The sequence below is a fragment of the Orycteropus afer genome, unplaced genomic scaffold, assembly GCF_000298275.1.
Source record: "Orycteropus afer afer isolate SDZICR_OR568_19922 unplaced genomic scaffold, OryAfe1.0 scaffold00001, whole genome shotgun sequence".
Taxonomy (NCBI): Eukaryota; Metazoa; Chordata; class Mammalia; order Tubulidentata; family Orycteropodidae; genus Orycteropus; species Orycteropus afer.
The window spans coordinates 3,535,595-3,558,998 of NW_006921588.1; the positions used below are offsets into that span (position 1 = coordinate 3,535,595).

At 38.9% G+C, this 23,404-nt stretch overlaps 1 protein-coding gene across 1 annotated transcript in view; it reads right to left on the reverse strand.

Annotated features, from left to right (window-relative positions):
• The window catches only part of MYO1B (myosin IB), a 195,333-nt gene that overhangs the window by 18,613 nt on the left and 153,316 nt on the right, over positions 1-23,404 (reverse strand). Inside the window, exons 13-22 of the mRNA XM_007936644.2 lie at positions 17,320-17,424; positions 14,686-14,748; positions 11,698-11,898; positions 10,164-10,390; positions 7,366-7,566; positions 4,968-5,061; positions 3,546-3,695; positions 2,746-2,814; positions 581-667; positions 255-341 (exon numbers count right to left, since the gene is read on the reverse strand). Of these exons, the coding sequence (XP_007934835.1) occupies positions 255-341; positions 581-667; positions 2,746-2,814; positions 3,546-3,695; positions 4,968-5,061; positions 7,366-7,566; positions 10,164-10,390; positions 11,698-11,898; positions 14,686-14,748; positions 17,320-17,424 (1,284 nt within the window). The remainder of the gene's footprint in view (positions 1-254; positions 342-580; positions 668-2,745; positions 2,815-3,545; positions 3,696-4,967; positions 5,062-7,365; positions 7,567-10,163; positions 10,391-11,697; positions 11,899-14,685; positions 14,749-17,319; positions 17,425-23,404) is intronic.

Consider the following 23,404-nt stretch of genomic DNA (forward strand, 5'->3'; position numbering starts at 1 on the left):
TAAAATAAAATAACTTTACTAAGGCCTTATTAGTAAGCAATTAGTATTTTTGCCTACACATGCTTAAGTTTCCTGTTTACACTAGTGACACTAACATCTCCTGGTTTATTAAATCTTAAATCTGGCTGCTAGGCCATGCATCAGTGTGAGTCACTATTAACTGTAGCCATTAACCAACCCCCAAATACACTGGAGAGCAGGACTCATTATTGCAGAATTCCAGAATGGAGCGGTGGGATGTGTGCATCAAGTACCTTAGATCCAAGCCAGTAAGCCCAAATAACTGCAATAGCATGTTTAGTCCTAGCCTCCTCCTTCAGCCGTCTCAGTTCCCTTCGCGCCTGTGATGCATGTGAAAAGGAGTTACAGAAATGTTTAAGGCAGGAAAGGTTACTGCTGGTTCCCAATGGAGAAAGAAAAAGAAAGACACCAGTCACCACCACATAGCAAACGCAAAAGTGTGTGCCACCACCCCACACCACACAGCTGGAAAGCGCGAGAGGCAATGCGTGCTCAGTAGCTGAAGCCAGTGAACCATTTTCTGCCCCTGAACAAGAGGGACCCGGGTAGCACGGCCTACCTGGGTACCATGCCAATATGCTGCAATGGTTGTGGCTGCTTCCTTACAGCGTTTCTGATGTTTCAGTTCCCGCAGGATTTTCCGAGCCTAAGGTACATAATAGCCCAACACAAAGTTAAAAAAGAAAAGAAAAGGAATTGGTGGTAACTTGAAATGTTACCTGAAGAGATGATAACTATCAAACCCATTCTTACTGAAAAAATCAATAGCTTAAAGAAAGGAGAAGGGGAAATTTCTTAGTCCAAAAGTGACTATGATAAGGCAGTACGTGAAGATGTCATCAAGCACAGCAGTGAGGCCTCTGCTTCAGACTGGCCAGCAGTTTGCCAGGCCCTGACACAGGGCAGGGAGAAGCTGCCACCACAATCCAAGATGACACACATCAGAAGGAAGGGGACAGATCTCAGAATGTGGTCAGAGGATCCTAAGTGATTCTCCCCAAAGTCCTTTTCATCTTTTATCATTACCATGTGGAACATAACTATAGCTTTCCTTCTTAGTGGTCAGAACAGGCCCTGAAGTATCTTTGACCTAGCCCTAGTGGTTCAGCAGTTAAGTGCTCGGCTGCTAACTGAAAGGTCAGTGGTTTGAACCCCCCAGCTGCTTCATGGGAAAAAGACGTGGCAGACTGCTTCTATAAAGATTACAGCCTTGGAAACCCTATGGGGCAGTTTTCTAATCTGTGACATAGGGTCACTATGAGTCAGAATTGATTCAACAGCAAGCAACGGGTACTTTTTATTCAAAGGAGATTATTTCAAAAATTGCTAAAACAAAATTATCTCCCTGGTCCCAAACCAGTGCCCTCTTTTCAGCAGCTGCTGGAAACTGACTTTGTGGTGGCCAGGAGGACATCTGGTTCACACGACTTCGGGTCCTGTCTCTGAAGCCTTTGGACTAGAGAAGGTAGTCCAGGAAGGACCTAAAAGCAGCAGCTTCACTCACTTTATCTGTTCTGGTTTGTATTTCAGTATTTGCTGCGAGAAGACCAGCATATCAGTTGCCCACAGGCCTAGACAAAGTTAAATGGATGCCACAGGACACTGGCCAGGTCTCTAATTGCTGAAGAGGCTATAGGCCTAGGTAATTATCTAGAAGTATCCTCTCTGGGTCCAGACTACTCCATAAAATCTCCTTACAGGATAGTGGTCAGAACAGGCCCTGAAGTATCTGACCTAGAGCAGGGGTTGCCAAACTTTTTCCTATATAGGGCTGCTGCTGTTGTTATTTGCCGTCGAGCTGGATCTGACTAATAGCGACCCTTCCTTGGGTTTCCGAGGCAGTATAACTACAGAAGTAGATTGCTCAACCTTCTTTTTGAGGAGTGGCTGGTGGGTTTGAACTGCCAGCCTTCTGGTTAGCCGTCAAGTGCGTTAGGTACCACGCTATCAGAGCTCCCTATAAAGGGCTAGATTGTAAATAAATATTTTTGCCTTTGTGTGCTAATCTGTCTGTTGCAGCTACTCAACTTCGCTGTTGTAGCATTCAAGCAGCCATAAAGAATATGTAAAATAAATGAGCATGGCTGTGTTCCAGTGAAAACTTATGAATTTCTTATCATGATCAATAAATATTTTCATGCCTTTTCTTAAAAACAATGGTAAAATCCATTCTTTTACAAATGTGGGCAACTGGCTGGAACTGGTCTACAGGACATAGTTTGCCTACCCCTGAACCAGCCTTGGTCTTTGGGAAAGACCTGGAACCACCGTGACTCCCTCTTCAACTGGAGGTGCCCAGGACCTCTTGCTCTTCATTGAGCCCTCAAGATAGTCACTGGGAAGTTATGGAAAGGTGTTGGCCTGGGGGTGCTGAGATTTGGCAGAACTCACAGGTGTGAAGGCAATGCCTGTGAGACAGCTTTCTGGACTTTAGCCTCCCTGGCAAACATGGGGCAAGAGAATATTGAAATCATGTACTGTATTATTTCCAGGACTTCCTGCTTAGAGAACAAAGCTCTTAAAAAGAGCACCAGTTAGAAGGAAGCAGCCAAGACATGGTCATCAGAACCCCAGCTTACCCATAATATTTATTTTTTCCATCTGACTGTTTACAGGGTAGGCAGGAGATAGGGAGCATCCCCTGCAGAGTGAACCTAAAGATACCATCCTTTGTGAAGGATCCAGAAACCCCAAATAAATAAGACATAGTTATTTTAAACTCACCTTCCAACCCCGAATATAAGACTGAATTACCAAGGCAGAACTCTTCATCTGTTGATACCTCTTTTGTTGCTGTAGGATACAAAGGGAAGGTATTAGCAGTTCTATTTGCACATCTGTAATGCACACAAGGGACAGGCCTACACACACTGCCAGGATTGACAAAGAGTGTTTGGTCACTTCATGCAAATCCGACTTCTTCCAGAAGTCAACATATAAAGAAACGGAAGTATTAAAAGAGTCCAAAATTATTATAGTTAATTCAAAGTATGCTTCCATGATGCTAACTATAATTAATATGTCTAAATGGCTTGGGAGTCACCACTATTTATATCTGCTCTTTGTATTATGCTCATTAACATAGGGTCAGACACACAGCAGATAGTAAGTGTGCAGTGAATGAATAACTATCAAGTGCTTCAAAGTATTCTCTCTTCTTGGTGCCATCTTTTAACATGCTATCTGACCAAATGGGCCCTCCCTAAAGGTCTTCCTTGACCATTTCAGCTACAGTTATGTCCCATCACTCTATTATTCTTTGTCCTTCTCTATGTCCTTCCTAGTACTTACTACAATCTACAATTTTTCTGACTATTTGCTTAAATGCTATGCAGCTGTCTGGCTGTGGGCAAATTTCTTAAACTGCTCTGTGCCTTAGTCTTCTCATCTTAAAAAAAGGGACCATAAGAGCATCCACCTCATGAAGTTCTTGGGAGGACTAAATATGTAAACATTACATATACAGAAAGTCTAGAATAAAGATTAGTATCATTATTACAGATTAAAATGACCGAGAATCTTACCGCATATCTCCTGTACCAGGCAGCAATCACAATTTGACTTTTTTTCATTAGTAGGAAGTGAGTACGGCACTTCCACCCTCGATAAATCTTCTGAATGAGAGTGGCCAAGTCCTCGAGCCGTTGCTTCCTCAGGTCTTCTAATTTGAATAACTAATAAGAAATGACAGATGGACTTATCGAAACCTACCCAAAATTCATGACATAGATGAAAAGAATTCTCAGGAGGTAAAATGTCTATTAATCATGGCCATAATAAAAGGATCCTGGTAGAATGGGAGAAGAATGTGGAAAAACCTTCTAATTTCTAAAAACAAAACCCAGACCTACTGGACTGGTTGTAACTAGAGGATGATCACATGAGACACTCTTCAAACTCTGGACTGAAACTAACCTGAGGTCACCTTATAGCTAGGTAACAAATTGGCTCAAAAAATAATACTTTTCATCTGTAAGTACTGTGCTCCTTTAAAAAAAAAATCACCTATATATGACCAAATTTAAACAAAGATGAGAATGTAAAGAGGCAAGGAAACTAGATTACTCTATTTTTACGCAAATAACACGTGTGATATACAGTTTTTGCAAACTGCACAACCCCCTCGCATATTAGTTTCTATGTTCACTATGTGCATTATATGTGTGTGGATGCAATTTATGTGGGAATGTTATATGCAGAAAAATATAGTAACAGAAATGGAACAACCAGAAAGAAATAATGATAATGTTAATGCATTGTGAAGAATGTAACCAGTCACTGAATAACCTATGTGGAAATTATTGAATGGGAATCTAAACTGCTATGTATACACTACTAGAAACACAATAAAATTAAAAAAAAAAAAAAAAAGTCTATGAGGATGCAAATTACTAATGTAAAGGAGAGGGTGGCAAAGTTTACCTCATAAACAATTTAAACATTTTTCAAATTCTCTTAATTTTCACGTTGCCATTCCACTGCTATATACTAATTATACTTCATGCCAGTTCTATTCATTTATAAATTGGCCCTCTTAGAGTTTTTACAAGGCAGAATTTAAAGTGTTCTTTTTAGCTTTAAAATTTTTTAATTTGAGTATTTTCATGTACTTCTAAATAATAAGAAATTGTGTAACTCAGGTATTACAAATACACACTGAATTTACCATAAGTTACTATGAATTAGAGAGGTTTTATTGTTGTATAATTTTTTTTAATGACATCCGCAGTGTTTATAATCTATCAGATCAAAGACGTGGAAGTTTTATAAAAAATATACATATTTTTTCCACTACTCCTTATTTGACTTGTCCTTGTGGACATTCGAATAAACACAAGAATGTAGAATTCTGGTAGCATCTCAGGTAATGGTGTGATCTTGACCTTTAAGAACTTGACTATCTGATTACAAATTAAGTTCAGAATGTAAGAGTTTTGATTACATACTGTTCTTGGGTTTCGGATGAATATCTTTGATCTACCAAAGGAATATTCTTCCACAGGAATTTCTAATTCATTAAACAGGACTTCCACACCAGATCTATAAAAATAATCAGAAATAAAACAATGAGGTCCAAAATTAGTTTATCTTCTCTTAAATGATGATTTTCAGGTTCTCAGTAGTATACAAAAAAATAGCTTCATTTCCAAGTGTGAATGCTCTTTCAGTAAGTAGCTTTCTATCAAAGACTTTTCTAGGCTGAATTCCACAAATGAAACCAAATCTAGTAAATGCTATAAAAGAAAAATTTGGTTTCAGAATTACGTATTTTAAGAAAATGTGGCATCAAAGCCAATTTCTTGATTTTATTAGCAGAGGTAACAATTTGTACCTAACTTACCCATAACAATGTCCCTAGCAGGGCCAGGTTGGTGTGCAGGGAACCCAGAGCTACTCAGTTAATTTTTGATAATATTTTAACCATTGCTCCTGCCCCTCCAGGGGCAAGCTGGGCCTAAAATAGAGTGCTAAATGCCAGACCCGCAGGATGCTAAGGAATGTGGACCTTATGTGACGGAAGCAAGGTTTGGACTTGGGTCTGACCACATCTCTCCATCCTGGACCCCAGTTTCAACATCAGTTGTTAAAACCAAAACTTTGCCCACTGCCCTGTGGACTATGTGCTGAGCAGAGAGAGAGAGAGAGTGCATGTTCTAAGTATCATGATACATGCTGACCATAATCCTCAGGAATTTAGCAGTGGGGGACTAAAAAAAAAGTACCCAGATCCCACCCTTTGGAACACTGTATTATGCACCACAGACCACATCTATCTGGAGTTTCTACATCTCTTATAATGCAAGGGAGGTCTAATGCTGTTGACGAATGTTCCTGTGAAAGGCCAGGGCCAGTGAGAACATGAAGGCAACACCAATATGGTGGAAGGAAGATCCAAAAGTGCCAGCCTGGGTTCATGAAACAGGCACATCAGCCCTCTTATGAGTACTGTGGAGAGAGCTTCTGCCTCCCGAGAGGAGGGTCATTTCTCCAAGCAGTGAGAGCAGCAGAAAGGCCACTGCACCAGTAAGACCTGCGGTAGCCCACCCACAGCACACTAGTTATCTCTGCAGATGGAGGGCTCATGGGGCTGTTCAACTGGAGGGGTCTGCAGTAGCCCCTCACTCTGTCTGTGACTAGCTGGGTAAGTGCAGTTCAGAGAGTATGAGTTAAAAGCACTTGGCCTTAGGTCCAAGCCATTATCTCAATCCAGCTTTATTAGTGATTAACACTCTGAACATTTTCTGCTCCTGGATCTATTTCTCAGTTCAGACTTGGGCAAAGTGGATGGGCCCACTCATTGACTCTCCATATATATATATAAACCATGTGAAAAGTGAAAAGCTAGAAGCAGTAATCAAAACCATCCCAACCAAACTCATTGCTATCAGGTCAATATCGATCCTCATTGGGCTTCCAAGGCTGTAAATCTTTACGGAAGCAGATGGCCTCATCTTTCTTCTGCAGAGGAGCTAGTGGGTTCAAACCACTGACTTTTTGATTAGCAGCCAAATGCCTTAACTGCTACACCACCAGATCTCCTTAGACATAGTAATCCAACATGCCTCTATTACCATGATTTTATCCAAATACAAATACCACTTACTAATTTCCTCCCACACATTTGCCAGAAGGAGACCAAATGGTGCAATGGTTAAGTGCTTGGCTGCTAGCCAAAAGGTTGGAGGTTCAAACCCAACCACCTGCTTTGTGGGAAAAAGACCTGGCAATCTGCTCCTGCAAAGATTACAGCCTGAAAAACCCTATGAGGCAGTTCTACTCTGTCACATGGAATTTCTGTAAGTCAAAATCAACTTGGTGGTACCTAGCAACAACAATTCATTTGCCACAGGAGGATTATAAAATTTCTATTGACAAACAAGTTCCAAATGTGGATCTGATAAACCTTATTCTGTCCTAATAGAAAATCCAAAATTCTAATTAATCAAGAATTTGGACAAAATAGTATCCTGATGGAAACCAAAAAACCAAACCGACTGCCACTGAGTCGATTCCAACTCATAGCAACCTCCATTGGGTTTCTAAGGCAGTAAATCTTTACGGAAGTAGATGATTGCCTAGTCTTCCTTCTGTGGAGTGGCTGGTGGGTCTGAACCACCAACATTCTGGTGAGCAGTCAAATGCCTCAGGCACTGCACCACCAGAGCTCCATATTCTGATGGAAGGGGCTCCAAAACAAAGATTATATCCCAATTTTTCATAGAATTCAAAGTTTTGTGTAACACCATGCAAAACAAGACAAAAACAAAACAAAACAAAAAAACCCACAACGTTATTTAAATGCTTTAAAAACTCATTATTACATACAGTCAATGAATTTCTTACCTTGCTGGGCCTTTCCAATGAGGCCATGTTTGTTTACAAAGCATTTTGTATCTTTCTAGGCAAGGTTCATAGGCCTGCCGGAAGGCATAGCCTGCTCTCCTCACACGAACATTCTCCAAAAGACCCAGGTACCTGATTTGATGACATACTAGAGCCTCATTGAAGATGTGTGCTGCTTTTTTATCATTTGGCTTGATACACCTAAGATATTACAAAGAGTTTAAATTTTAAATTCTGTCTCCTATGGACATATCTGTCCATGTTTTACAAACCACTTATATTTAATTATTTCATAGGGAAACAATCATTTATCATTCTTGGCAAACCCACTCTTTTCTTTTAATATTGTTTCAAATCATTTTACAATAACCTAAAAAATAAATACTTCATAGCAATAATAAAAAAAAAAAGATCACTAATACATGCAACATTGATGAGTAACACAGACATTTTGCTGAGTGAAAGAAGGCAGACATAAAAGAATATATACTGCATGGTTCCATTCATACGAAGTTCAAGAAAAGTTAGTCTGTGGTTAGAAGTCAGTACTGCTATTCCCTCTGGAGAGAAGTGATGGTGGGAACTGACAGGGAAGGGGCAATAGAATCTACTGGATGATGGAAACATTTTATATCTTTATCTGAATGTGTTTACACAAGGGTATACATATGTAGAAATTCAGCAAGTTCTACATTTAAGATTCATGGGTTTTATTCTATGTACGTTATAGCTTCATAAAAAAGTAAAATACGTTGTTGTTTCTCTATTTCTGTTCTCATTTTTAGCAGGACACTTCGCTGCCCAGGGAACGACTACACGTCCCAGACATCATTGGGAGCCGTGGCCATATGAACAAATTCTGGCCAGTAGGATCAGAGTGGAAGTAATGTGTGCCACCTCTGGGCTTTATCGTTAAAAAGAATGGACCTCCTCCCACTTCTAGCTGGCTGAGAATGCTGACATAGTAGAGAGTCATCTTTGACCATGCAGGTAAGGAAAGGCAGAGCCACAAAATAGAAGGAGCCTGGAGAAATCACTTTCAACCTTGTTTAAACAATATTATTTTGGGATCGAATTTTGCAATCCCTATATCCTTATTAATATATTGTTAAACATTCAGCCTACTTACAGATGTCAAATAAATTTCACACACACAAAATATGTACATAAATAAATCTTACCTAGTTTAGCCTTGGTGTTTTTACAGTTTTTCTTTTACATTTATAAAAATAATGTCTACTCAATTGAGAGAAACAAGAGCAACCAATCACAGCAAGTTTCCTGATTATTTTGGACACTAGGAATTTTATCCAATATATCTTTTAATCTGATTATAATAAATTCTGAGGATTTTGCCTATTTGTGATTTTTCCTAATATAAACAGTAAGTAAACAAACAAAACATAAAAATGTTCTTTACTCTAGTTTCCTCATACCTGAATTTTCTTTCTTCCTCTTTTTTTTTTTTTTTTTTTTCTTTTTCGAAGGAAGCCTGTTCAAGGATGAATTTCTATTGAATGAAGAAGAGCTGAAGAGTAGAGCAAGGAACCCATCCCTCCTTTGAGCCCCTGGATCCAGCTGTGCCTGAAGCTACCATACCTCAGGACTTCCCAGTTACATGAGCCAGTAAATTCTCTTTGTCTCTTTTTTTAAATATATTTTTTATATTTTTGCCCTCCCTTTAACCCAAGTTAATATGTGCCTCAAGCTACTGGTTTACCCTCCCTTCTCCATCAACACCTGATAACCATCAAAGAATATTTCCCTTTTGTGAAACCCTTTTTTTTGACTTGTTTCACAATAGTGGTTTCACACAGTATTTGTCCATCTGTGATTGACTGACTTCATTCAGCATAATGACCTCTAAGTTCACTCATCCATGTTGTGAGATGTTTTGCAGATTCATTGTTATTCTTTAATGTTGCATAGTATTCCATTGTGTCATATCTGAATTTTCAAAGACAATTATAGAGGGTGTGTGTGTATGTGTGTGTGTGTGTGTGCGCGCATGTATTATATGAAACTGACCCATCACGCACACATCATCTCTTATTTGGTGCACCAAATTTCCATTAACCCAACTCACAGTAATCCTATAGAACAGAGTAGAACTGCTCCATAGGGTTTCCAAAGTGGTAATCTTTATAGGAGCAGATCGCTACATCTTTGTTCCATGGAACAGGTGGCAGGTTCAAACCACTAACCCTTCAGTTAGCAGCTAAGCACTTAACCACTGTGCTACCAGGGCTCCTTTCACCAAATACATTCATCACAAGCTCTAATCATAGTTGGCCTTTACTGAATGTTGAGAGTTTGATATAATATTCCCTAAAGGCAGTAAAAAACAATTGAGGTGATTCTTTAGGAGTTTCTTCTATTTCTTTGGAAATTTTTCTCAGGAAAGAAAGCACATGTTTCCCAACTCCAAAGCTGTAACCCCTCTTGCTTCAATGCTGTCCTCTAATACAAAGAACCCAAAATGATTCCAGTAAGAGTTTTCTGCAAAACTCTGATTAGGAAAATTTTACATTTTTTTTTTTCAACTTGTCAATAATAATAATAATAACAAAAGTAAACATGTAGAAAGTTGAGAATCCTACATGCCAACCACCCAGCTTCACTACTTTTCCCTTTGTTTTAGTAGTTGGGAGCACTCAGGTATTTTTATGCAAAGCCTAAAATAACATTATTTCTATTCTTGGCTTGGGCTATGCTCAGATTTAAGCAAACAAGTAAATCATCTTCCTCCAAAATGTCTTCACATTTGAGCTGGTAAAAATTTTATGTGCCAGAAATACCTAATGTAGTTTGGGTTCTTGGTCTGTAGGTTTTTCATCAATGTGGCCACAGAAGCCTTGAACTGTGATCCTGCTGTAGGAGGCCTTTTTAGGTTGATCTTGGTAGGATTCCCTTCAGGGAACAAAGACTTGATGAGAGAGTGGCCAGCCTTCCACATGGCTTGGGACAGGTCACGATAGAGAAGGTCATTGTTTTTGTCAACAAATCCTTCCACCTGGTACAGCACCTATGATGGGCACATGGAAGTCAACAGCTAGCAGAGGGCACACTATCATGTCAAACAACTGTCAAGGAAAATATTCCAAGACTATATTTCATCCTCTTTCTCCATCAAAAACCCTTACCATGTTAGTCACACGCTAATACCATCTGTTTATATTACAGGAGAGTTCAAAATAAATTCTATTACCTTCAGGATCTACAAGAATAAACTCTAGAAATGTTATCATAACATTTTCATTTCATTTAGATTTTTTTTTTTTGATGTTGGGGCTTATTTTTGAGGTTTTACTTTACTTTCTAGTTCACATGTACCAATTCTAGTCTGTTCAAAAGTAGGCAGAAAAATAATGTATGAAAATGGTATTTTCATAGACAAACTAAACCAGCAAAGCAGTTGATCAGAAAAGTATCTTTTAATAATATAGTGTAGTGAAAACTTAAAAAATACCAAGTGCCAATATTTTGAAAATAAAACTAATTCAGATTCTATATACTTACTCTTTACTAAATACATAAAACTCTTCCCTTTGATGTTTAAATCTTATTCATCAGAAGGGAGGTATTAACTCTAATTTGATACTTCTAAAAGTTAATTAAAAATTAATGTTGTCAAATTATTTTTAATATCATTTTTTATTAAATGACATGAAATTAATGTCTGCACATACCAAGCAAATGATTGAGTGATTTTTTTAAAAAAAAGGTAGAAAGTCTCCCTAGTGTCATTTCAAAATCTCAAAAAAATCACTGTTTTTGTTAAATGATTTGTACTTTTAAAACCTAACTGTCAGTCTTTACCATATCCCAATTTTTACTGATAAAAGGTTTTTTTTTAGTGTTGATAGATCTTCTCCATGGCTTAGTGCTTGACAATAAATAAAATAAAATTTTTAAATCTCTTCATACTCTTCATTAAGTCCACTAGCTTTGGTCACAGGACTAATAAGATTTTACTCAACATGGTTCAGACTCTATTTCTATGGGACACTCAATGATTCACTACTTGTCAGTTAACTTATCCTCCTAACCCAACATTTTTAGAATGCCTATGTCTGAGACACAGGGAGTCCCTGAGACAACATTTCACTTGGCTACTAAAGGAAAGGGTGGTGGTTTGAAGCCCCCTGGGGTACCTTGGAAGAAAGGCCTGGTGACCTACTTCTGAAAAGTCAGTCACTGAAAACCTTACGGAGCACAGTTATGCTCTGCACCCATAGGGCTGCCATGAATCTGATCAACTTGACGACAACTGAGACACAGTCACCTTGGGGATGACTGCAGACCTGGCTTAACACCGCAGGTGCTCCATACCTTGCCAGCGTAATGCTGAATTCTGAAGCAGCTGTGAGGCAGAGACGTGTCATTGAGGAACCGAGAGCACTTGCTCATTCTGCTCTCAAAATGCTGGTGGGTGGCGCAGACCTGGTTCAGTTTCTCTAAGAAGGTCTCATCGGTGACTGTGCCGGGTCTTAGGCACTCTTCATCCAGCATGGCTAGGATTCCATTTGTGTTCTGAGAGAGAGGAAATAAAGTTTCCTTCCTTCCTCACTGTATTGTTTTAATAATTACTCCTAATTACACCATCAAACACAATCAACTCAGTCACAAGAAAATTCCGGTCACAAGAAAAATTCTGCTCAGTTAAAACAAAAGGTAGAGGGGCAAAACAAATAAGACAAAGCCCTCCTCCAGCATGTCCCAGGTGTGTGTGTGTGGAGTGTGTCTTATCAGTACCTCCCAACCCCCACCCTGACTCCCTTCCTCCTACACAACAGGGCTTAGTCACCTTAGCCACCTTAAGGGGATGATGACTGCAATTCCTATTGTTTAAGAAGAAAAAGAAAAAAGGCACATGAGACTTCAAAGGCCTTCGAGACTACAACAAATCAGAAACTAATGTGACAATACAATCCCCATAACATTGTCACAAATCACAACGCAGTCTTCAAAGGCCATTGTTTGATTCTTAGCTTGGGAAAGAAATTGGTTTCAGATGTTTCCAAATTGTTCATGTGTTCAAAATAACATTTTCTAGAAGAAAAATAATAATAATAATGCTGTGATTTGGAATGCTACTTTTAATGATTAATGCAATCAAGCAGTTTTCAAGAGTATCCATTTAGAATAAAATTCAGATTCCATAGAGTATTTCTAAATGGATGGTAAACATGAGTAAAAACTTATTAGTTGTGTGTTCAGAGCTTGTGATCATACTTATCCTAAAGAGAATCAGAAGTCAGGAATCTCCTACTTTGCTGAATGAAGATTGCAATATCTTGGATTGCTCCTACAGGCCCATGTCAACAAATGGCCTGTATGTTTCAGCTCCGAAGAGAACAACTTCCATTTCTACCAACAGTCAACCCCACCCACTTCCACTGAGGCAAAGTTCTCTGTTCTTTTCCCCTCTCCTCACAGGGCCATGACATCCTCTAACTGGCATCTATTCACTCTAGTCAAAACCCAGGGGAAGTATGGACTCTCAAGGATCAAATGTGTTCAAAACAGCCCCAGAATAAACATTATTGTTAAGTGATGCTGGAAGGAAACATTTCCTTTATTTATGTACTTAGTCTCCTGCGTGAACATGAGTTTTTTCAATCATATATGCAAGGGAATATTTTGGCTGAGATAATCTAGCTAAATCAAGTGCATTACGGCTTTTCCTTTTTTTTTTTTTTTTCTTAAAGACTCTTTTTCTCAAAAGGAAATAATAATGTACAATGCTATGTTTATGAAGGAAAATATGCCAGTTCAGGAATTCTTAAAGTTAAAGCTCCCACAACAAGATTACCTTGGTCACAAAATTTACCAGGAAAACGTACAGTGGATTTCCTGGATTTTAGGAGAGCTCTGAAATGCCTATGTGGAATATCTAGTGTGAACATTTTAAGACTGCTCATATTTCTGAGGTGGTAAATCTTTATGGAAGTAGATTGCCCAGTCTTCCTTCCATGGAGTGGCTGGTGCATTTCAACTGCCAACCTTCTGGTTAGCAGTCAAATGCCTTAGGGACTATGCCACCAAAGTTCCTCATGCATATTTTTATTCAAAAATAGTGCTTTTTAGACTATTGGTAATGTTCAACTTAATCAAAGATCCCACACTCAGGAATTAATACCTTTGAATAGAGAACAAATATTGTCTAATTGTATAATTTCCAAAAGGGTTTTATTAAAGATGAATAGGAAGTGATTTTCTGTGAGCATGTGATTTTATTCCACAAACAAAGCACTCACTTCCATGAGCTGTCAAGTTAACAGTTAAAAGGACCGTAAGACAATAAAGGTTATGTACAGTTTCAAAATACTATCACAGAGGGCAGGACTGTAACTTATACTAACCATAAGATAAAAGAGCTTCCTGGTTTTCCTACACAAATCCCTCTCTTTACAATTAATTCACATTTACAGTAAATATAGAATACAGTACCAAAAATAAAAATCTTAGATCCAAGGTAAAAAGCATCTAGTAATTTGTCACACATTAAGCCTTTACTTGGGTCTTCTGAAAAACTCATGGCCTTTGCCACTGTCATACATGCAATACCCTCTGCACATATTCCATGAGTCAAAGCTATGTCTACACCTGAGCCATTTCTGGGGTCCCACTAAATTCACCCCCAAATAGTTCCTTTCTCCTCCTTGATCTTAATATGAACAGTACATTAACAGGTCACTGGAGTTTTAGAAATGAAATGGATAGTTTGATTTGGCAAAACACTGGAATGCCTGCTCTGAACCTACTCTACTTGGTGTTCACATTGCCAGGAACCACGGATAGGACCTGGGCTCCAACCACACAAGGGAGGTTGCTGTATCTAAGGGCTGGTACGTAAAGCATGAGTGGGCTCACGGTATGAGCAAAGGGAGTCCTGAGGAACTATTAAAATGTTCAGGTGTTCATGTATGTGTTCAAGAATAGCATATGGTTTCTTACAGCCACAATGGTCTCCAGAACTCTACAGTTCCTTAAAAATAGGTGTTAAAGTGGAGAAAATACTAATGCTTACCACCGAAGGCAGTGAGAACATTCCTGAGTAATATTTCTGGGACTAACTTTTTTTTTTAAGGAAGCTATACTTAAGTACAGGAGCTCTGGTAGCATAGTGGCTAAGACACTTGCCTGCTAACCAGAAGGCTGGCGGTTCAAACCCACCAGCCACTCCTCGGAAGGAAGGTTGGGCAATCCTACTTCCGTAGTGATACTGCCTCGGAAACCCAAGGAGGGGTCGCTATGAGTCGGGGCCGACTCGACGGCACATAACAACAACAACAACAACAATACTTAAGTACTCACATTTTCTATTAGGTCACAAATGATAGCATTATTGAAGTAGTCAATGTGAGTCCATTCTATTCCCTAAAAAGCAAAACAAAAACAAAATGAAATTCTGTATCATAGTGAGACAACACTACCAACCATAAAACACTTTGCTTCTCTTACCCTATTTTACTTCCTCTCTATTTCCTTTATAGAATCAGTGCTGCAAATGCCATCTTCTAGTTCTGCAAACTTTCTTAATGCAGCAGTCCACCACTGAATCAATCTGATTGAAACAAATGACCTTCAACAGTCCCAAGACCGCCTCCCACTCCACTCTTCCATCTGTGGCCATTTCCCATGTACTTCACTGGCACTGGGCCAAGTCTCTACTCAACAGGCCCTTGAGTCAATATTACTTTGTATATATTTACAATGTTTATAAGGAAATAAGTCAGAAGTTGATTCCAAGAATCTAAGGCCTAGATTTTTCTGTTCTTTAATTTTAATCACAAGGAAAAATTTAATTTTAGAAGTCAACCTTATGAATAAAGGCAAGTCAAGATTTTTCAGATATTTTAAAATTTACAGTTGTAAGGTAGTTAACTATTTCAAGTATAAAAAAGCCTACTGCTAAAAAAAAAAGTTCATTTAACACAAAGAAAGCCGTGAAAATCGATCGACTGGTTCTAACCCTACCTATCAAGCCAAGTCTGTAAGTCCAGTTAATCATTCTGTACATGTTTACATTTTGTCCATAAGTATAAACATTTATTTTGCTTCAGAGGGGAAGAAATTTAATTCATACAGCATGCTAGCCATCTTCCGCTATGCTCTGAGAAGTGTTTTAGACAATCTGTACAAACCGTTTTAAGTTTCAGATCAAAGTTTGAGTATTCTCTTTATGATAAGAAGAGAGGAAGAGAATGAATCTTGCTTTTAGGATGTTTATGTTACCCAAAGGTGCCAGACAAGTATAATATGTTTCTAAAGCATAATAATCATTCTCAAAGAAAGATGAAGTATTTATGATTTATAGTAAAATGGGTTGTTTTACCAAATCACTGGGGATAACAACCACATTAAAAAAAAAATCTACACCAAGAGACAAAAAAGAAAAGATTCACTGTCCTTAATGGATTACAATGACATGATATAAAATAACAAAAGCAAGTAATGTCATTACTAAAATAGTAAGCATATAAATAAATAGAAGACAAAAATCCAGATAATAAAATAATTCTATTATTTTGTTTAAATAAATGAGTTCAAGCTTGGAGAAAGAATCATCATTTAAAAGATGAAAGGGTGAAAAAACAAGTGTTTTACAATTAAAAGATGAAAAGACTTTATAAACATTACTTCTGGCTATTTTATAATTACATTAAATGATATAATCCAAATATAGCACTTAGTATAATCTTCGGTATATAATAAGCACTTGACAAATGTTAGCTATTTCTGTTACGAAATTTTAGAGTTTTTCAAGAGTGAGTGAGTAAGGCCTCAAATTACATTCTAATTAACATACACTAACATTGATTCTTTTTGGTGTACAGCTCTCGAAGTTTTGGGAAACGCATAGTGTTGTGTAACCGCCACTACAACCAGTCCCCAGAATTCCTCTCTCCACTTTGCGGTCAAACCCTCCTGCACATCCTGCAACTGCTGACTGTTTTCTGTCACTACAGCTCTGTCTTTCCCAAAATAACATACAAGTGGAATCCTACTTTTGAGTCCGGCTTCTTTCACTTAGCATAATGTATTTGAGATTCATCCATGATGTTGCAGGTGTGAATGGCACCTTCCTTTCAATTGTTGAGTGGTATTCCGTTATATGAATGTGTTTGTCTAGGCTATTTTCTTTCTTCTTATAAAAGTATTTTAATTAATAAGTTTATATACAATTTTGCAAGTATATCCAGAGGGTACATTTCTAACAACAGACTTCCTGGCGCAGCATATGTGCATTTTAACTTTGAAAAACTGTAGCTAAATTGCCCTTCAAAAGAGTATAAGTATTGATTTACTGGATCAGCAGCTTTTGGGTATCACTAAATTTTGTAAGATGGTAAGCTAAAAATGGTGTCTTATTTTATTTTACATTCATTTTTTTCATAAATATGGTTGAAAAAAATCTTACTTTAACATTATTACAGGCTATTTTCTTAACATGGTATTACTTTACATTATTACATTGGAATCCAATTGGTCTAAAGTCAGTTAACTGATATTTATTGAGTACCTACTATGTTCTAGGTAGCAGCCTTGGTGGTGCAGTGGTTACACACTTTGATGCTAACTGAGAAGTTGGTAGTTCAAACCTACCAGCTGCTCTGCAGAAGAAGGATGAGGCAGTCTGCTTCTGTAATGATTGACAGCCTTGGAAACCCTATGAGGCAGTTCTACTCTGTCCTATGAAGTTGCTATGAATCAAAAGCAACTCGATGGCAAAGGGGTTTTGTTGTTTTTTATGTGCTAGACATTACTGGTATTAGGGGCACAGTAGCAAAGAAAATTCAAGTTAGCTTATATGTCGTATCAAATAAATTGTTTAAAGATAGAATAAGGCTAAGCTTCAATATATGTGATTTCACATACACCGTTTTTGGAATCCACAATTTATGAATACAAAAGAAAAATATTTTTTTTAGAGTACTTGAACATTACCTCCCGTATATACTCCTCCTGCTCTTCTTTAAGGGTCAGTTCAATGAAGATTTGTTGCAGCTTTTCATTACAATAATTAATGATGAACTGCTCAAAACTGTTGTCCTGTATAGAGAAAAATTAAGATAGCTTTATAACTATGCTATCAGCTGGTTCATAACAATGACAATCTGGCATCTCATCCACAAGAAAATACCACATACTGTATGTACTTCAGATTTAACGGTGGCCCACCACACAGGTCCTAGGACAGAGGCTTGCACATCAGAAATGATGCATGAATAAGCAAATGAATGAAGTATACACAAAATATGCAGTATTTGAAGAATGAAGTTTGTTAGTTTAAGAGATGCACCCCGTACACTTAAAAAAAAAAAAAAAACCAGTACATTTTCCCCTTAAGGATCAGAAAATAAACTGTAAATTAACAATATGTCACCCAAGTGCTCACTCTTCTGGTCTCAAGGTGTCCTGACCTGACCACTTATTCCTTCTTACCACCCATCCAGGGTCAGATCCTTCATTATGGTTCTTATATACCGGTTGTTGATGTTAATTGCCACTGAGTTGATTCCAACTCATGGCAACCTCATGTACTTTTCAAAAGTCAAGTAGTAAATAAGTGCATATATATGTGTACATGTCTATTGATTAGTTTCATATTCATTTGTCTCAGTAGACTTTATACTCCTTAAAGACAATGATGGACCATGTCTCTGTTGACCACTGTATTTTCCTTGCTTTGCACAGCACCTAGCCTATTGCTAGCACCCAATATATATTTGATAAGAGAATGGTTGAATGAAGTTCCTGCAAAATGGAGAACCAAAGGAATTAGCACATTAAAATCATCTCCCTAGCTAGAAGAAATCTCTCTCTTCTCAGTACAATACTTATGAAACTCAGCAGTTCCTATTTCATATTATCTCCTGCAAACTCTCTGACGGAAGATTCATGCCTAAATGATTTCTGAATAATCTGTGGAGCTTAATGTATTGCTGTATACACTGAGAGCACAAAATACACATCTGTTGAATGAATACACTTCACCAAAAACAACATTTTTCAGGAAGAAGTAAATATGGCATTAAAACTTAAGCTAGTTTCACCTCTACTTCCATGCTTCGCAGTGGGACTGATTGTTCTCCCACTATGGTGGCCAATCCAGGTCTAATGTGCTATGAGTCCTCACAGGTAATGGTGGAATTGAAGCTCTCTGCTCCCCATGAATATGCACAGAGCAGTTAGCTTGCAAATCCCTCTGTAAATGAGGTTATGGTGTGCCATGGAGTGGATTTTCGACTCAGCAATCCCATGAGAAAGAGTAGAACCACCCATAGGGTTTTCATGGCTACAGTCTTCATGCGACCAGATTGCCAAGCGTTCCTCTCCTATAGCAGCTGCGTAGATTCAAACTGCCAACCTTTCAGCTAGCAGCCGGGTACTTAACCATTTGTGCCACCAGGGTTCCTTCCCTCCATAAATGATGAAAGGAAAAAAGATGGAGATTGTTAAAAGATGACAAAAAAATCAACTTTGGTATTATCTAGGACAAATTTTAAAATGGCACTAATGATGCAGCATCTGACTACATTCTTTGTGGGAAGTCAACTAAGAATCTTCACCACCAGCAATGAATTGACAAGAGGATATTTTTAACTCTAAATCATAAATGACACATATACACGATCACTGACTGATCTTGTTAATGCTAAATTTAGTCAAAGATTTTTTGTTTTTCTCCTTAAATCCTGGATGTTCTTATTAAAGAGCAAACATTTATTTTCAATACTTTCAACAAATACACTCTTAGACATCAAGTGCATTCCCCAGTACTCATTTTCACACAGACTTTTAAAAACCATATGCTCCAATTCTCAGGACCTAACAATTTCAATGTTAGACTAAAGTCAGTCTGGTGTGGATGCTATATGATTACTACCATCGGCACAAGGCCAAATTCAGTTTTCTTGGTTTGGTAAAATATGTCCTTATATAACACTACTACTATGAAGAGAAGGCTTATAAACATAATTAAAATTTTAGTTGGTTTATCTGAGCATATCTTTGGTTTGCTTTAGATTCATAGAGGACATTCTTTCTGTTATTTATCAAATCTGTACTCATGGAGCTATTCAAACAAACTTATGCTAAATCTGTAAGTGGCGACTAAGGAGGAGGAGGAAGAGAGGAACTAGTGTCTTTCAGCACATGACATGGTTATGAACAGCTTGGAGCATACTTCTACAACAGAACTAGGAAATGCACACAAGCAGATTAGAAACCAGAGGCAAAGCTTCACAATTACAACACAACTAAATAATTAAGTCATAGCTCAATTAAATTTGCCCTCAACATTAAAAAATTCCTGTATAAATTCTGTATTTCATATCCACACAGTTAATCAACAGCCATTTATTACAAAACTCACACAGCCAGAGAAGTTGTTAACACAGGAGGCATGCAAGAGACCACCACTGCACACAGTTCATACTTACTGCATTCTGGTGCAAAAAGGAACAGATTACACAAAATGCAGTCAGTTCTTAATTAGCAGTAAACTTCTACAAGTAAACACTGACTATTATTCATGATTGCAAATGACTTTTTTTTTTTAAACATATTAAAGCCATACTTTCAATTGGCATAAAACTTTAGATCACCACACAGGTCCAATCAATCCAAAAGAATGGAAACACCACAATATGGTGTCTGAACTGTGGTTCTACTATGTTAGAACTATTGAGGATAAGAACAATTCAACTGAAATAATTATATACCATGTAATTGCTTAAGCCCTAAGTTTCAGAATCTAGTATCTCTAATTCTAAATTCACAAGAAAAATTAAATGCATATGACATACACCCAAGGCCCATATCTACCCAAAGAAATAGTCAATGGACAGATCACCAAAACAGTGAAGATGTTCAGCAAGATCCAGAAGTCACTCCCCTTTCCCACCACAGTGGCCCACTCCGGCGTTGTACTGTACTGAGCCTCCCCTTCCAAAATTTAAGAATAAAAACTTGACTCTCTAACTTTATTCCGCTGCTTAGCAAAAATACAACAGCAATGAAGACAGACATCAACTCATTCCCCAACAGGAGCATGAAAGCATTTATTGCAAACATACCACCTTCATAGTCTCCAAAACACATCACGTATCATCAGGGCAATAATGATGTCGACGGAGTCTTAGCTAAGGTACGTCTCACAGTGGGTCCGGTGGGTCCCCAAACCCATCCTGTAGTGATTTCCCCAGTTACAGAATGCATAATTGGAATAGACTGAGCAATTGGCAGAATTCCCACATTGGGACCCTGACATGTGAAGTAGGGGTTATTATGGTAGGAAAAGCTAAGTGGAAGCCAATAGAACTGCTTCTACCTGCAAAAATAGTAAATCAAAAGCAATATAGCAACCCTGGAGGGGTTGCAGAGATTACTGCCACCATCAAGGACTTGAAGGATGCAGGGGTGATGATTCCCAGAACATCCCCATTTAATTCACCTATTTGGCCTGTGCAAAAAACAGATGGATCTTGGAGAATGACAGTAGATTATTGTAAACTTAATCAGGTGGTGACTCCAATTACAACTGCTGTTCCTGATGTGGTTTCACTGCTTAAGCAAATTAGTACATCTCCTGGTACCTGATATGCAGCTATTGATCTGGCCAATGCCTTTTTCTCAATACCAATTTCAAAAGACCATCAGAAGCAATTTGCCTTCAGCTGGCAAGGCCAACAGTATACTTTCTCAGTCCTTCCTCAGGGGTTTATCAGCTCCCTGGCACTATGTCATAATTTAGTCCATAGGGATCTTGATCGCCTTTCCCTTCCACAAGACATCACACTGGTCCATTATATTGATGACATTATGCTGATTGGACCTAGTAAAGAAGAAGTATCGATAACTATAGACTTATTGGTGAGACATATATGTGCTAGAGGTTGGGAAATTAACCCAACAAAAATTCAGGCACCTTCCACCTCAGTGAAATTTCTAGGGGTCCAATGGTGTGGGGCATGTCGAGACATTCCTACTAAAGTGAAGGATAAGTTATTGTATCTGGCTTCGCCCACAACTAAAAAGGAGGCACAATGTCTGGTGGGTCTCTTTGGATTTTGGAGGCAACATATCCTTCATTTGGGTGTGTTGCTGCAGCCTATTTATCAAGTGACTCGGAAAGCTGCTAGTTTTGAGTGGGGCCCAGAACAACAGAAGGCTCTTCAACACATTCAGGCTGCCATGCAGGCTGCTCTGCCACATGATCCAGCTGATCCAATGGTGCTTGAAGTGTCTGTAGTAGATAGAGATGCTGTCTGGAGTCTTTGGCAGGTCCCTATTGGTGAAATGCAACACAGACACTTGGGATTTTGGAGCAAAGCCCTGCCACCCTCTGCAGATAATTACTCTCCTCTTGAGAAACAACTTTTAGCTCATTACTGGGCTTTAGTAGAGAATGAACACCTAACCATGGGCCACCAAGTCACCATGAGGCCTGAGATGCCCATCAGGAACTGAATATTGTCTGACCCATAGAGTCATAAAGTTGGATGTGCACAGCAGCACTCCATCATTAAATGGAAGTGGTATATCAGAGATCAGGCTCGAGCAGGACCTGACGGCAGAAGTAAGTTACATGAGGAAGTGGCCCAAATGCATATGGTCTCCACTCCAGTCACATTACCTTCCCTCTCCCAGTCTGCACCTATGGTCTCATGGGGAGTTCCTTATGATCAGTTGACTGAGGAAGAGAAAACTTATGCCTAGTTTACAGATGGTTCTGCACAATATGCAAGCACCACTCGAAAGTGGACAGCATCAGCACTGCAGCCCCTTTCTGGGACTTCCTTGAAGGACAGTAGTTAAATCATCCCAATGGGCAGAATTTCGAACAGTGCATATGGCTGCTCACTTTGCATGGAATAAGAAATAGCTAGATGTGGGATTATATACAGATTCATGGGCTGTGGTTAATGGCTTGGCTGGATGGTCTGGGACTTGGAAGGAGCATGATTGGAACATTGGTGTCAAGGATGTATGGGGAAGAGGTATGTGGATAGATCTCTCTAAATGGGCCAAAGAAGTAAAGATATTTGTGTCTCATGTGCATGCCCACCAAAAGGTGACCTCGGCAGAGGAGGACTTTAACAATCAGGTGGATAGGATGACACATTTGGTGGAAATCAGCCATTCTTTTTCCCCAGCTACACCAGTCATTGCTCAATGGGCTCATGAACAAAGTGGCCATGGTGGCAGGGATGGAGGTTATGCATGGGCTCAGCAACATGGACTCCCACTTACCAAGGCTGATTTGGCTACCGCCATTGTTGAGTGACCAATCTGCCAGCAGCAGAGACCAACACTGAGTCCGCAATATGGATCCATTCCTTGGGGTGATCAGCCAGCAATGTGGCGGAAGGTTGATTACATTGGACCACTTCCACCATGGAAAGGACAGCACTTTGTTCTTACTGGAATAGTACTTATTCTGGATATGGGTTCGCCTTCCCCGCACTCAATGTTTCTGCCCAAACTATCATCTGTGGACTTACAGAATGCCTTATCCACCATCATGATATCCCACACAGCATTGCTTCAGATCAAGGGACTCACTTCACAGCAAATGAAGTGTGGCAATGGGCCTATGCTCATGGAATTCACTGGTCTTACCATGTTCCTCATCATCATGAAGCAGCTGGCTTGACAGAAGGATGGAATAGCCTACTGAAAACACTATTATGGTGCCAGCTAGGTGGTAATACTTTGAAGGGTTAGGGCAATGTTCTCCAGGAGGCTGTATATGCTCTAAACCAGCATCCAATATATGGTTCTGTTTCTCCAATAGCCAGGATTCATGGGTCCAGGAACCAAAGGGTTGAAACAGGAGTGGTACCACTCACTATTATCCCTAGTGACCCACTCAAAAAATTTTTGCTTCGTGTCCCTGCTACCCTATGCTCTGTGGGTCTGGAGATCTTAGTCCCAAAGGGAGGAACACTCTCACCTGGAGACACAATACTGATTGCATTGAACTGGAAATTAAGAATGTCACCTGGTCATTTTGGCTTCCTCATGC